Source organism: Argentina silus (assembly GCF_951799395.1).
Source record: "Argentina silus genome assembly, chromosome: 15".
Lineage (NCBI taxonomy): Eukaryota > Metazoa > Chordata > Actinopteri > Argentiniformes > Argentinidae > Argentina > Argentina silus.
Window position 1 is genome coordinate 17,887,718 of NC_139669.1, and position 13,991 is coordinate 17,901,708.

Below are 13,991 nucleotides of genomic sequence, written 5' to 3' on the forward strand. Positions count from 1 at the left end.
CACCAACCAATAGACATCCACGAGCCTCTAGCTAAGCAGGTTTCACAGGCTAATGCTAAATATGTCCAAACCATTACATGAGTGGCCATGGTGTTTTGGGTATAGATTCTAAAATCTCCCAAAATGTTTCAAACTGTAATCCCACTAGAGTATAAATAGATACATAAAGGGCTCAGCTTAGGAGGGAGAGGACATTCACATTAAAAGGCAGGTTGGTAAAGTGACGAGAGAGATTTAATGCATTAGAATGATTTGCTGAAGCACATTAACTCTCATTAAACCCTGCTGTAATTATGAGGGAATCTGTGTAACACTAATGACACTCAGATGTTACACTCATATTAATCTGACACACACACACACACGCACACAGACACACACACACACACACACACACACACACACACACAGACACACACACACACACACTCATATACTGATCTACTTACAGAATGTGACGCATATATGTAGACACAAACTCAAACACAGTAAGCAAGCATTAGACCATGCTTGGACATTGGCACTAGAATATATACAAATAGAGGAAACACACACACACACACACACGCACACACACATAGTCCCCTGATAACCCATGTCTCTGCCCTCGCACAGACAGACGCTGTTTACTGGAAGCTGTGAAAGCATCGTCCATTCTGTCAACTCTCATGTCCCTCATCCCTGCCGCAATGCCGCCATAGCCGAGGGACAAAATATTGTGTGCGTGTGTGTGTGTGTGTGTGTGTGTGTGTGTGTGTGTTTGTGAGGGGCCAGCAGCAGATGACCTACTTCTGTTTTTCCCCCCGACAGAGGGACTGGTCAGCCAGTCATCCCCTCCGTTCATGAAATGGCTACTGTGCATCAAAGGACAGAGTGTGTACACAGTATGTGTGTGTGTGTGTGTGTGTACACAGTATGTGTGCGTGTGTGTTATTGAGTTTAGAGGGCCACTGTAACATCGCCTGGCCGCAGTGGGCCGATCCCGTCCGCGCCACTACCCCCAGCTCGTTAAGTCTGGCGCTGCTCGTATATTTGGCCTCATCATTAGCGTGACCCTCGTTTGGGTCAGGCTCAGATGATCCGAGACTCAGCTAGTGGCCCAGTGGCTCATGGGTAATGTGATCTCCCGCGTGGCGCTGCAGAGTCGCCCGTGTCCCCGACGGGGACGCGTTTCCACCTGACTACCTTCCCTTCTGTCTATGGCTGACCCCATGTTAACCCTCTCTCTCTCTCTCTCCCTCTCTCTCTCTCTCTCCCTCCTTCTATCTCTCTCTCTAACTCTCTGCTGCCCAATGGGCGGTCTGCTCTGCCCGTCTCACATCTCATATGTTCACTCATCACTCACAGTCCAGTGTGTTGGAGGCCGGTGATGATGAGACTGATGATGTTGTATGGCTGTACGATGCATGGTTTCTAATGCTGCGTACCGCATGTCAGAAGGCAGCGAGAAGGTTCGGTATTGTTTAACCCACCAACTGCCAAAGAATTCCGGAACACACACCACCGAGAGTGCCAAGTGTTTCATGTGGTATTTACCTAGCAACAATACTTTGATTGGCTCCAAAATGAAGCATCATATTCATTTTAAGTCAGCCTTGGCACTCTAGAATGTTGACAATTTGGGCGACTTTATTCACCCTCGGCACTAAATGAGTTAAAGAGAGCGTCATTGGGTCTGCTGTAGTGGCAGAGGGCTTATGATTTATGGTATCATAGATGCAATACTGATGAATTATGCATTACTACTATGGACAGGATGATGAGAGGTGGATGTGGGAGGCTTTGTGTTCTTACCTCTGCATGCCAGCTCTCAGGGAGGCTGAGTATCGCCAGTCTGAATTGGGCGCTCGAGGCTGCAGGAGAGAGAGAGAGAGAAAGAGAGAGAGAGAAAGGGATTGAGTCTTAAGTACTGCAAGATATCACACAGGCAAAACCCAATATCCCCTCATTAATAAGTCATAGCGTGTACCTCGAGTATGCGCATGACACGCATACACACACACACACACACACACACACACACACACACACACACACACACACACAATCATAAGGGCGACAGCTTGCCTCTGCCTGTGGAGAGAAATGACAGATGATTTAGAGCTCTCTGCTCTGCTCTCCTCTCCTCCTCTCCTCCCCCCCTCCTCCTCCTCCTCCTCCTCTCCTCCCATCCTCCTCCCATCCTCCTCCTCCCCCTCCTCCTCATTCCCTCTCTTCTATGAGAGTGATGACTTTGAGAATTAAGGACCAGTCCATTGACCCTGCCTCTCTGACACACACCCCCGGGGCTACCAGCCCCTGGCCAGTCCTTTACGTGGTACACTCCGTTACCATGGAGACTCAGCGCAACTCTCACATCGCTGCATGTGCTGATGGACTCCATTAGGGCTGCAGCTGTCTACCTCTCCACCTCTCTCTTCTCCTTCTCTATTTCTCTCTTCATCACCCTTTCCTTCTGAAATCTCTCCTTTTACACATTGACTATGCTATCAGATATTTATCAGGGTTCTGGATAATGGTCTTTTTTCCCCTCACCCTCTCCCTCCGCTTCTATTTCTCTTTATATTCTCTACCTTCTCTCTGTATTCCACTTAACATCCACCTCCCCCTCTTCCCTTCCTCTCTCTCAAGCCTGCTCTCTCTCCTTCTCTTTCTCTTTTCTTCTACTCCTCCGTCCCCTGATCAAAGCCGTGAGTGTCACACTATCTGCCTGGGCTGGTCCCACAGACCTCACCATGGTAACCACATGGTACCCCCCCTCCCCCCCCCCCTCCCTCCCCCCCTGTCATCTCTCCCTTCAGTCAAGGTCACAGGTGGAGGAGGGGAAGTATGGGGGGGGTGATATCAGTTTAGCCACCTGAGGCCTGCACCTGGACAGAGAGCCGATGTGACATCGCCATAACAACGCAACCCAGATTGAGGCGCATGACATCACCACAACCTCTGTCTGCCGGCCAGCCATGTCAGAATGACACCATCAGGTGAACTACTGGATAGATGAGCAGCTAAGATATTCACATCTTGCCAAAGGACGTTTTTATATATATATATATATATGAATGTGACAAAAGGATGTTTCACATGTCAGTTTTCAATGTCTCTGTGGGCTTTCCCTTAGCACATCTCTAGGATCAGATTACCCTTCCCCCTCCATCTCAACCATGCTCATAAGGGTGGTGAATATGATCTGACTCCGGACCAGTGCTAGTGGAAACTTCCACCCACTCCACAGGGTGTCTGAGTAGTGGTGACCCATTTCCTGTCCTTTCTGCAAGACAGATGTTCACTTCCTGGAGAGGGCAAATCGACCTCTCTCTGTCCACAGAGGACATTCATCACCGCCGCAATCCAATATCTGGCCCTAATGAGAGAGGTCTGCTCTTCCTCCCGGAGTCATTCACACAGACAGACCCTCACATCACATCCCCGGGGAAAACCAAGAACTCTAAGTAGAAAGCTCCACAGGGAGAAGGGTCAAGGCCTGTGCTGGGTGAATCAGGCCTTTGTCTGTCTCACACACACACACACACACACACACACACACACACACACACACACACACACACACACACACACACACACACACACACAGACACAGACACAGACACAGACACACAGACACACACACACACACACACACACACACACACACGTCTGTGGCTCACAAGAAACCACTTCATATTCATGTCGTGCCAAACCCCCTGACACAGACACAAACCCTATATAATATCTAAAAGTGAAAACAGAATGTATCTTCGCACCCAAAGATAGAAATAGACTTCACCCCCCAACAGCCTAGAATATTCATAGACGGCACATTTTCACACTCCAACACCCTAAGATATTTATAGAGAGAGACCGATTTAACAAAGACTCCTGCACTCAGTAACATCAATAATAAGAAAGACACACTTCATACAAAGGCGGCCAGGTGGTCTCAGAATGAGGAATAAACAGCATCGTTAAGCGTTCCTGTGCTGTAGTACAACACTGGCCGAAGGGGGAGTGGCATGCCTGTCCTTATGGTGTGTTTGACTAAACGAGAACAGACACACACTCACACTGCAGGTTAGAAACCAGCATCTGGACCCTCAACACGTCCACAGTCTGATGGACTCCCAAGGAAGGACACACACACACACACACACACACACACACACACGTAATTGTGGACCCAAAGAAGATCTGGGGAAATCTACAACCCCGCCCATGCAGTGACCACAAATATGGGGTAGATGTACCGAATTGACGATCCATCTCTGAAGAAGAAAATAAGAGAGAGAGAGAGAGAGAGAGAGAGAGAGAGAGAGAGAGAGAGAGAGAGAGAGAGATGGACCATTGACTCCTATGGGTCTCCTGTGGACTCAGTCCTTGCCTGTGTGGACGTAAATGAGGAACTAAACAATGCTCTGGGATTGATTTGATCTCTCCTGCTCCCCTCTCTCTCCCTCTCTCTCCCTCTCTCTCCCCCCTCTCTCTCCCTCTCTCTCCCTATCTCTGCCTCTGAGTGGACACCCATCGCATGGATACAGTGCTCGCACCTCCGCCATCGCCACACTGTCCAATCACCTTGCTTCTCCCTGCCCCATCCACACCAAGCGGGCCAATCCCGTAACGGTAGCGAGAAAGGCATCGCTGCCAGTTAATTACACAGCAAGAACAAACATGACTGGCATTTAATGAGGGAAACGCCAGGGGATAGGGGAGCAATTACCTAAACATTGTTGTATTTTTCCCTTTTCATCCCCCTTACTCAACCTCTTCTTTTCTTTCTCAATCCTTTATTCTTTTCTTTGTACAGCCCGCTCATAGAGGCACTGGGGCTTACAATGGTGTGTGCAAACTAAACTAGGAGCATTAAGGCCTAACTTTCTACTTATTTGCCCTAAAATGCTTTGTTTTAAGATGTATTTGTTATAGAAATAACACTCTCTCTGTTCTATGACAAGGCAACTGCATAAAATAGTGCCCCCAGCCAACAGACACCAATTTCCCCTTCATATCTCAGAGTCAAAGTAATCAACTTGAAATGTTGTAAAGCCCCCCAGGCGCAATATTGAGGGTTGTGTCTAGATTTTCTCTACTTATTGTATGGCAGAAAATGAGTCAAAACTTGCTGAGCTGATTTAAATCCAGCTCATAGCCTCTTTGCCTCTCTGACCCACCAAACTGGAACACGCCTGACCCGTACTCTTTAAGCCGGAGAGGGCAACACTAATGCCCAGACTCCCTGTCCAGAGAAGGCCATAGAGAAGTCTACCCATTGGACCAGAACAATGTAACATAGCACAGTGGACCAATCAGACTGACCGTGTGAGGTGGGACTGAACCAATCACACTAGCCCTTTAGCCATACACCAATCAAATTGCCTCTTTAATGCTACAAAGCGTTGTTCTATCAAAGTAGACTAATCAAAATGCCCAATTAAGACTTATCTTCTCCAACATGTTTCCCTAGGATAAATCTGGACCAATTTGATCTTTCCCTTTGACATGACACCGATTAATATGGGCGGCGAAAATGAGAAACATAAAAACATTAAAGTTCTAAAAGGACGAATCAGTGAAGACATGTTTGAGTTCTCTTTTGAGTCTCGTTCTACTGACAATGTATGCTGCAGTACAGTATTAGAACGACTGAGAGCGAAAGTTGAGAGAGAGATAGGGGAGGGGGGAGAGAGAGAGAGATATTTCCCTGAATATACATGATGAAAAGCATCTTGATGACAGCTCTCTAAACGACCGTGGAGGAGCGAAGCGCATAAACCTCTGATACCCTGAATCATCAGAAACAAACAACAGCTCTCTGGTGAGGCACACACACACACACACACACACACACACACACACACACACACACACACACACACACACACACAGAGCAGAGCAGAGCAGAGCAGAGCAGAGTGTACCCACCCACCCACTCAACAACACACAATCTCACAGCCTCAACAAAGAGGATCTGAGCACACCTCAAATCTAAACATACACAATGCACTAGACAATTTACAGTACACATTGTGCACATACTGTATGAAAAAAACAAAAACTGACAGAGCTCAGAACAGAATACACAAATGAAAAGCATTTTTACTGCAACGCATATTCCTTGCAGGTAGCAGTACTGCCAACTGACAAAAAGAAACAAAGGATGAAAAGGACGAAATGGGAGTGGCACTGCGATGTTCACGTTTATCAAAGCAACTGACATGAGAATGATAAGAAATTATTCATGAAATGTCAAATTCGGCAATCTCTAGGCAAATAATGAACTGAACTGGGGAAAAAGACTTTGCTCCAAAAATGGCAGAACCCCAACGACAAGGATGAAAGCCCTCACAATACAGAACTTCTAAATGCCAAACAACAAGCCTTCCACAAAACACCGCCTGGGGGCCAAACCCAAACAGCTCCCCAAAAACCAACCCAAGAAACCGCATCGCAGCGCGTTGCTAAGTGTGTTGTTTCGAAATGTGGAGAAGAGGCACGCCGACACATACACACACACACAAACACACACACCTGAATGGCGGTGGCGTCTGGCATGCTGAGCCGTCGTACAAACATCTGGCTCTGTCCGCTCTGGCTGGTGACGTAGCCCCCCGAGCCCCAGGTCCCACTGTGGGGGCGTCCTGTGTTATAGAACATGAAGGTGTCGCTCCCCGAGGTGGCCGTCATACACGTCTTATAGCAGTATGTCTTGGTCAGGGACCCGTTCCCCCGCACCTCGATGTAGTGAGGCTCCACTTTCAGGTCGCGACGCAGAGCCACGTTGTTGCTGGCTTGAGGCCCGCCTCCTCCACCTCCCCCACCCCCACCACCTCCGCCGCCACCCCCACCCCCGCCGGCCGCGGTGCCCCCCTCCGGGACGCTCTTCTGGGACACGCAACAGGGGGAACAGGAGCCCGGCTGGGTGCAGTAGGCGTGGCAGCGGACAATGGCCAGCACCACCACCGTCACCAGGAAGACGAAGGTGGTGGCGCTCAGGGCCACAATCAGGTACAGGGTCACGTTTGAGAACATCAGGGGGCTGTGGGGCCGGATGATGCGCTTGGGGTCAGGGGTCAGCTTGGGCGGCAGCTCCATGATGTGGATGTTGACGGTGGCGGTGGAGGAGAGCGGCGGGAGGCCATGGTCGCGGACCAGCACCGTCAGCAGGAAGGAGGTGGAGTTGTCCTCGATGATGCGGCGCGTGGTGCGGATCTCCCCCGTGTGCTCATGCACCTTGAACAGGTCCAGGTCGGCGGCGCTCTGCTCCAGGGCGTAGAGCAGCCAGGCGTTCTGGCCCGCGTCTCCATCCCATGCCAACACCTTGGTCACCAGGGCGCCCGCCTCGGCGTTCTTCAGCAGCGTCTCGGTGGTGCGGGTGCCGTTGGTGGGCGGGTGCACGATCCTGGGGACGTGGTCGTTCTGGTCCATGATGTAGACGTAGACGGTGGCCACGCGGCTGAGGGGCGGCACGCCGCCATCCTGGGCCTTCACCTGGAAGTGGAACTCTCTCAGCTTCTCGAAGTCGAAGGCTCGCAGGGCGTAGGCCTCGCCCGTGTCGGGCTTGATGCTGACATAGCTGGCCACGGGGATGCCGTGGTTGTTGTCGTTGAGGACCGTGTAGGTGATGCGGGCGTTCTCCCCGGCGTCCGCGTCCAGCGCTTTCACCACGCACATGGAGGCGCCCGGCGCGTTGTTCTCCACCATGTACACCGTGTACGACGTCTGCTCGAAACGCGGAGGGTTGTCGTTAACGTCCGCCACGTCCACCTTAAAGGTCATGTGTGAGGAGAGGGCCGGTGTGCCCCCGTCCACGGCGGTGACGGTGACGTTGTAGGTGGAGATGGTCTCTCGGTCCAGGAAGGCCGAGGTGACGATGGTGTAGTGGTTTCGGAAGGATTTGATCTTAAAGGGGAGGTGGGGCCGGATCTCGAGGGTCACCTGTTTGTTGGGGCCGGAGTCGCGGTCGTTGATGCTGATGAGCGCCACCACGGTGTCGGCCCGGGCGTCCTCACGCACGGGGCTGGAGAGGGACGACAGCACGATCTCTGGAATGTTGTCGTTTACATCCATCACCTCCACCACCACTTTACAATGCACTGCCACAGCAGCAGGACCCCTGTCCATGGCCTGGATGTACATCTCATAGGAGTTGGTCTCCTCATAGTCAATATTGTTCTTCACGCGAATCTCTCCTGTGTCTGTATCCATGGAGAACATCTGTCTTACCCTCTCAGGGGTGTAGCTGCTGAAGGAATAGAACACCTCCCCGTTTGAGCCCTCATCAGGGTCTGTGGCGTTTAACTTGATCACCAGGGCGCCCTTGGGCGAGTTCTCTGACAGTTTCACTTTGTACACAGAGTTGTCGAACTTGGGCACGTTGTCATTGGAATCCAGGACACGCACGTTGATTTTGGCCGTGCCCGTGCGCGCCGGGGTGCCGCCGTCCATCGCGGACAGGATGAACTGATGAGACGGCGTCTGCTCGCGGTCAAACGGTTTTTTGAGCACGAGCTCGATGTGCTTGCTGTTGGCCGCGGGCTTCGTGGAGTCCAGCGCGAGGTGCTCGTTGGAGCTGAGCCGGTAGAGCTTAACGGAGTTGGAGCCGTCGTCCGCATCCTGCGCCCCCTCGATGGGGAAACGGGAACCCGGGAGAGCGGACTCGGAGATCTCCAGCTGGTACTCGTCCCGGGGGAACTGTGGCGCGTTGTCATTCGCATCTAAAACCTCTACCTCCACGTTGTGCACCTCCAGCGGGTTCTCCACCACCACCTCCAGGTTGAGGAAACAGGTGCCACTGTACTCACACAGCGTCTCCCGGTCGATGCGGTCACTCACCGACAGCTTCCCCGTTTTGTGATTTATGTTGAAATATCTCCGCGCGCTGTCCGAGGTGATTCTGATGCGTCGGCTGGAGAGCTTCCGCAGGTCCAGCCCCAAATCCCGAACAATGTCCCCGACCACAGCCCCATTCTCCAGTTCCTCGGGAATGGTGTAACGAAGTTGCGCATTTGTAAGGCCACTGAGTACAAAAACCATTAAATAAAAATAAAAAGGCACAATCCCATTTATGCTGTAACAGCATCGCGCCGCCACGGCCATCGCAAGCAGGCACGATCTGCAGACGGATTAGAGAAAGCTTTCCGCCTTTTTAGCTTGCCGTGCGTCCCCACCCGCAACATTAAAAATGGGGAGAGAGTCCGTGCGTAACCCCTGACGACCAAAGCATCCTCTCCGGTTCAGGTGCCTTTTTAAACGGACATTTTCCGGTTACATCCATGTTTCCTTTGTCCGTTCGCCTGATGCTTTTTTCCTTCTCTGCCCTCAGCGCGCGGCTGACTCTTGTTTCCCTCTCACGGGTGCTGCCTATCGCTCTCTTCTCTCTCTCTCTTCTCCTCCTTCCCCCTCCCTCTCTCTCTCCCTCTCTGTGCGATGGTGTCTGTGGGCAGCGGGGGAGGGGGGAGCCGCTTGCTCAAATGGTGCTGGCTGCATTTCAACACCTCTGTTTAAAAACAGCGTCGAATAATAAGAAAGCAAATTCACAACTCGGGAATAGTCATAATCATTTTTATCTCAATCAATTCATCTTTATTCCGACCGTCGATCGCCTATTTTCAATATCACAACTGCACAGAGATGCTTTCGAACAGTCGGTTTTTGTGAGGGAGAGAGAGCGAGTGCCACCGCCCTTTTCATTGTGTGCTGGGATACATTGCCGACTGATTTATCGCTACGCCCTGGCGATTACGTCTCTTATCTTATTGATTATAACCTGCAATTACGCCAAATCTCTGTACAAAACGAAATAATACAATCTGAAACGAATAGGCTATATTCCAGAATGTAAATGTAAATAAGACAGCCTAAATAAATAAATAAATAAACAAACAAATAGCCTACAACCTATGAATATAGGCATGATTACATTCTGCAATGTATTCATATCATATATATATATATATATATATATAGGCATTAGTGAAGAATGTCTGAACACATCCATAGGCTATATATATATTCAACAAAACAATAATTCAGAGATGAAGTGAACGAAATTGAAAAGGGTAAAACGAAAAATAATTATGGATCAATAAAAAGTTGATTGCTAAAGATATAGGGTGTTATATAGTCTATATAGTCCTCTCTATGCTATGGCTGTGTATCGCGTGCTGTTGCTATTCATGAGCTCAAGTGCTGAAACACAATCGAGACTAATGTCAGCGCAAGATCATTGGCTGCTCACACACTCCTGTCTCGTGGCCCCGAGAGTGACAGCTGGGATGGCCGTGTACTAGTACAAGTGGACTTGGCTGCTGCTCTTACATCATATGCTATTTCCCCCGCTCACTTCCTGAGGCCTATATGTTGTCATATGAAAGACGTTCAGTCAGGGTGAGCGTGCGACGCAAACCAGGTCACCAACAAGATGCTCGAGACTTGCCCCCTCACCACAACTGTCAAAACACACTAGCGCGCCCTTTCTGTCAGACCCAAATTGCTGAAATGGTGCGTAGAACGCGGTCAGAGGATTTGGAGTCATTAAGGCCCCCATTCCTGCATTTCAACCTCCTATTCCTAACATATCCTAATGATGCCCAATTAAATGAAAGGCATGTTTCACACGCTAAATGCAACCATCATTTCCTTCGACCAAAATCCACTGTCAACCACAACACATGTGGGCAAGTCTAAAAACCTAGGAAGGAACTCAAGGGAGGTTTTTACACACACACATAGGGCCTAACTCCTGTCAGTTTTCGAGATTGCTTTGGGGAGAGAGATCACAGAAGCCAGTGGTAATTTAATATCCTCGGAGACATTAATAGACACATCGCCGTGGCTACTGGCGGTTTGATATACTTTCATTGATCCATTAAAAATTGGACCTCTGCTTTTATAGATGTGAGGGTATTCATGTCTTGAAAATCAGCGCCACCAGCGCTTCTAACAGCGGAATAGACACAGTCTGGCAGCATAACATCCATACCAAATGTAGAATCTAATTCCGCAAAGGTAGTTCTACATCAAAGGTCTGGATGAGGTTAAGCCTTAGCTAGTTCCACATTTAAACTCTCTAAAACATCTGGTCATGGACAGATGAGGGTGTTCACTGCGCATGCCTGGTCGCAGGTGGCGAGGCAGTGGCGTTAAATGTCCAAATCATCTAGCGAAGGCCCTCTTCCTAATTAGTACAGTATGAACCCGTGTACCTCAATTAGAATCCAATTTAAATCGGATTCAATTCAATTAAGAGGGCCTCCACTCTATAACGCGATCAGTACGACAGAGTGAAAGGGAGGATCTTTCGTCTAATTTCGTCTCTATACCAGAGGCAGCGGTACAGTGAATTGAATCGTAACGTTCTCATCTCCGTCGTGTTTACCTCTGGAACAGCTCTTCACTGTTGGAAGACACATCATGCAGTCACCAGCCAGACGATCGGCGTTTTCCATACTAGCTAAATGTATTGTCTCACAACAAAGCACACAGAATTATAACAAAGCAGTGAGCACCAGAGTGGTATACTATAGAACACTCTGGTGAACATCATTGGCAACCCACTGTGACGTCAGCGCCCATGTCAGGGAACGATGATATCTTGTTCCACCACAAAAAAACAACAACCAGTTTGTCATTTGGGATTTATTCAACAGACAAACAACACATTGGCCTTGTGGTTTCAGTATAACCTCTTTAAAGATAATTTCAGCCTAATAACTGGAGTATAGGCCATGTCATGTTTGCAGACATTTACTTATCATGTAGCATTACTGTTGCCAAGACCTGTAAAGTCAAACACCAGTAACAGAGGTTGTATTGTATGCATTGGTAGTCTATGTGGTAGAAAATCCCAGAATGAGGTGACAGAAAGTTCAGTGATAGCCTTTCTTAGAAATCACTTATGACATAATGGTTAATAGGATCCAGATGTTGTTATTGAGTAAGAAAAAAAAGTTATTATGATGTTGCAACTAGTATGTGTTTGCCAAAATTACAAGGATGTCGAAACTATAATGTTCTGATCCAATTTTTGTAAGCCAATGGGTTTTGAGCCAAAGGGTGTTCACCCGTTTATGTATATAATGAGGAGACATGGTCATAGCTTCTTGGGATTACTCTGCAGAGACCCCAGTTTGTTCGTGCAAATATTATTATCTGCATTAATAAAACTGTGTAAACCCTCTTGGAATAACTCTCCTCATTTGTCCACTTGTACCCTTCCACATCTACGGTGGAGCTGAGAGTCATTTTATTTTGCGGTGTTTATTTGAGAGCGCGTGGCCTCGCAAAGCCCCGGTGACAGCCACATTCACCCAGCCAGGCTTCCCGCCCACACGAGCCTTCCCTCACCCGGTGCGGCTCGAGCTCTACTCCAAACACCGCCTGCCCACGGCGATGACAATCGTTGGCAGCCCGCGAGACGGACGCGATGAGTCACTCCAATGCTGCGAGTGCATGGATAGGAAGATAACTTGGCAACTCGTCTCACTCCAATGTGAGGTTGAGAGGGTGGCGAGTAAGTTGGAACGGAACTTCCGTTAGGTTCAATGGATGAAGGCGGAAGATTCTCTTCTTCATGTTTTACACATCCGTTCTTCTTTACTTTTGTTGTTTTCCCCCTATTTAAGTCAGCGGTGGAAATGAAGCAGCGGGGTTCTGCCCATCCTCGTGACTCTCGGAGACAAGCGAGTAGCGGCACTACCCCTGACATTTAGCAGATTCTCCCGGTGGGGCGCGCGCGCTCCGTGTTTACGGCAATTTGAGACCGAGATGAAAAGAGGCGACTCTTATCTCGTCAATTACACACGCCGCCGGATTTACACCTGGCCTTTCAAACCTCCGTAGTGAGACAGAGAGAGAGAGAGAGAGAGAGAGAGAGAGAGAGAGAGAGAGAGAGAGAGAGAGAGATGGGGGGGGGGGGCAGGTAACTGACAGCTCTCTTCGTACCTGTTAGAATCCCGCCCATCTGTTCCACCGTTAATTGCGGCGCCACCGAGGTGTGGATTATTTCATTTCCACTCAAGGGGCTGGAGATTAAGTTATCTCCGTTCCTCCTCTGGAAGACAGACGTCTGTCTCGCTTGAGCAAACAGAGGCTGCATCCTAATACTTTTAAATGGCTCCTAATTGCATCCTGTCCTGTCCTTGAACATGCACCAACAATCCAATATCAATAATCATTAATGATAGTATGTAGTATGCCTTTGCTTTCACCAGTAAATACCTTATAGTGATCAGGAAGGTGTGGGGACAGTATGCCTATTGATTCCCCACAGCACAACCGTCTCTCACCTCCCCCTCTCCATTCCTCTTGCTCCCCCCACCCCTTCCCTCCCTCCCTCCCTCCCTCTCCAGCTGTGCGTGTGTCTGTGACATCCGCTGCTCCAGCTGGGAGAGGCGCTGTGGCCGAGGGGCACCGGGGCGTCTGAGGTGGAAACACCGGAGCTAATGTATCTGCTGTCTCTCTCTCTCTCTCCCTCCACCAAACACAACCCGACAGAGAGAGAGGGAGGGAGGGAGGGAGGGAGGGAGGGAGGGAGGAAAGGAGAATGGGGCGAGAGGAAAGAGACAGGGAGAGAGTGATAGGCACAGTGATGATAGGGAGGGAGACAGACTAGAGACCAAAAGAGGACAGAAAGAGAAAGAGAGAGATGGAGTTCTGACTGCATGCCCCTCACCTCTTTGCGCTAGAGGAGCCTCTCACGGCCAGAATATTAACGACCCTTTCTCCATCCATTATGCAAGATGGCGGCCATATTAATAACAGGCGCTCCACTAACACTCTCTCATTAATACAGTGTAATGGGCCCAGTTTAAAAGCCATTTGTTTGCTCCCCTAAGCGTCTGCCATGGCATGTGGAATCCCCCCGCTAGTGAGTCAGAAGTAGAGAGCTCCACAGAGAGATGGGTCAGGGTCTGTGCTGGGTAAATCAGGCCTTTGTCTGTCTGTCACACACACACACACACACACACACACACACACACACACACACACACACACAC

The 13,991-nt window shown here is 49.6% G+C and overlaps 1 protein-coding gene across 5 annotated transcripts in view; it reads right to left on the minus strand.

Annotated features, from left to right (window-relative positions):
• The window catches only part of LOC310816215 (protocadherin alpha-C2-like), a gene marked incomplete at its 5' end in the record, with an annotated part of 112,204 nt that overhangs the window by 14,564 nt on the left and 83,649 nt on the right, over nt 1–13,991 (minus strand). For 4 of the 5 annotated variants that reach the window (XM_083686272.1, XM_083686275.1, XM_083686274.1 and 1 more), the window contains one exon: nt 1,795–1,853. In XM_083686272.1, the coding sequence (XP_083542398.1) occupies nt 1,795–1,853 (59 nt within the window). Of the gene's footprint in view, nt 1–1,794; nt 1,854–6,522; nt 9,091–13,991 lie in introns of those variants that run through there. The other variant, XM_083686271.1, reaches the window with a different exon arrangement.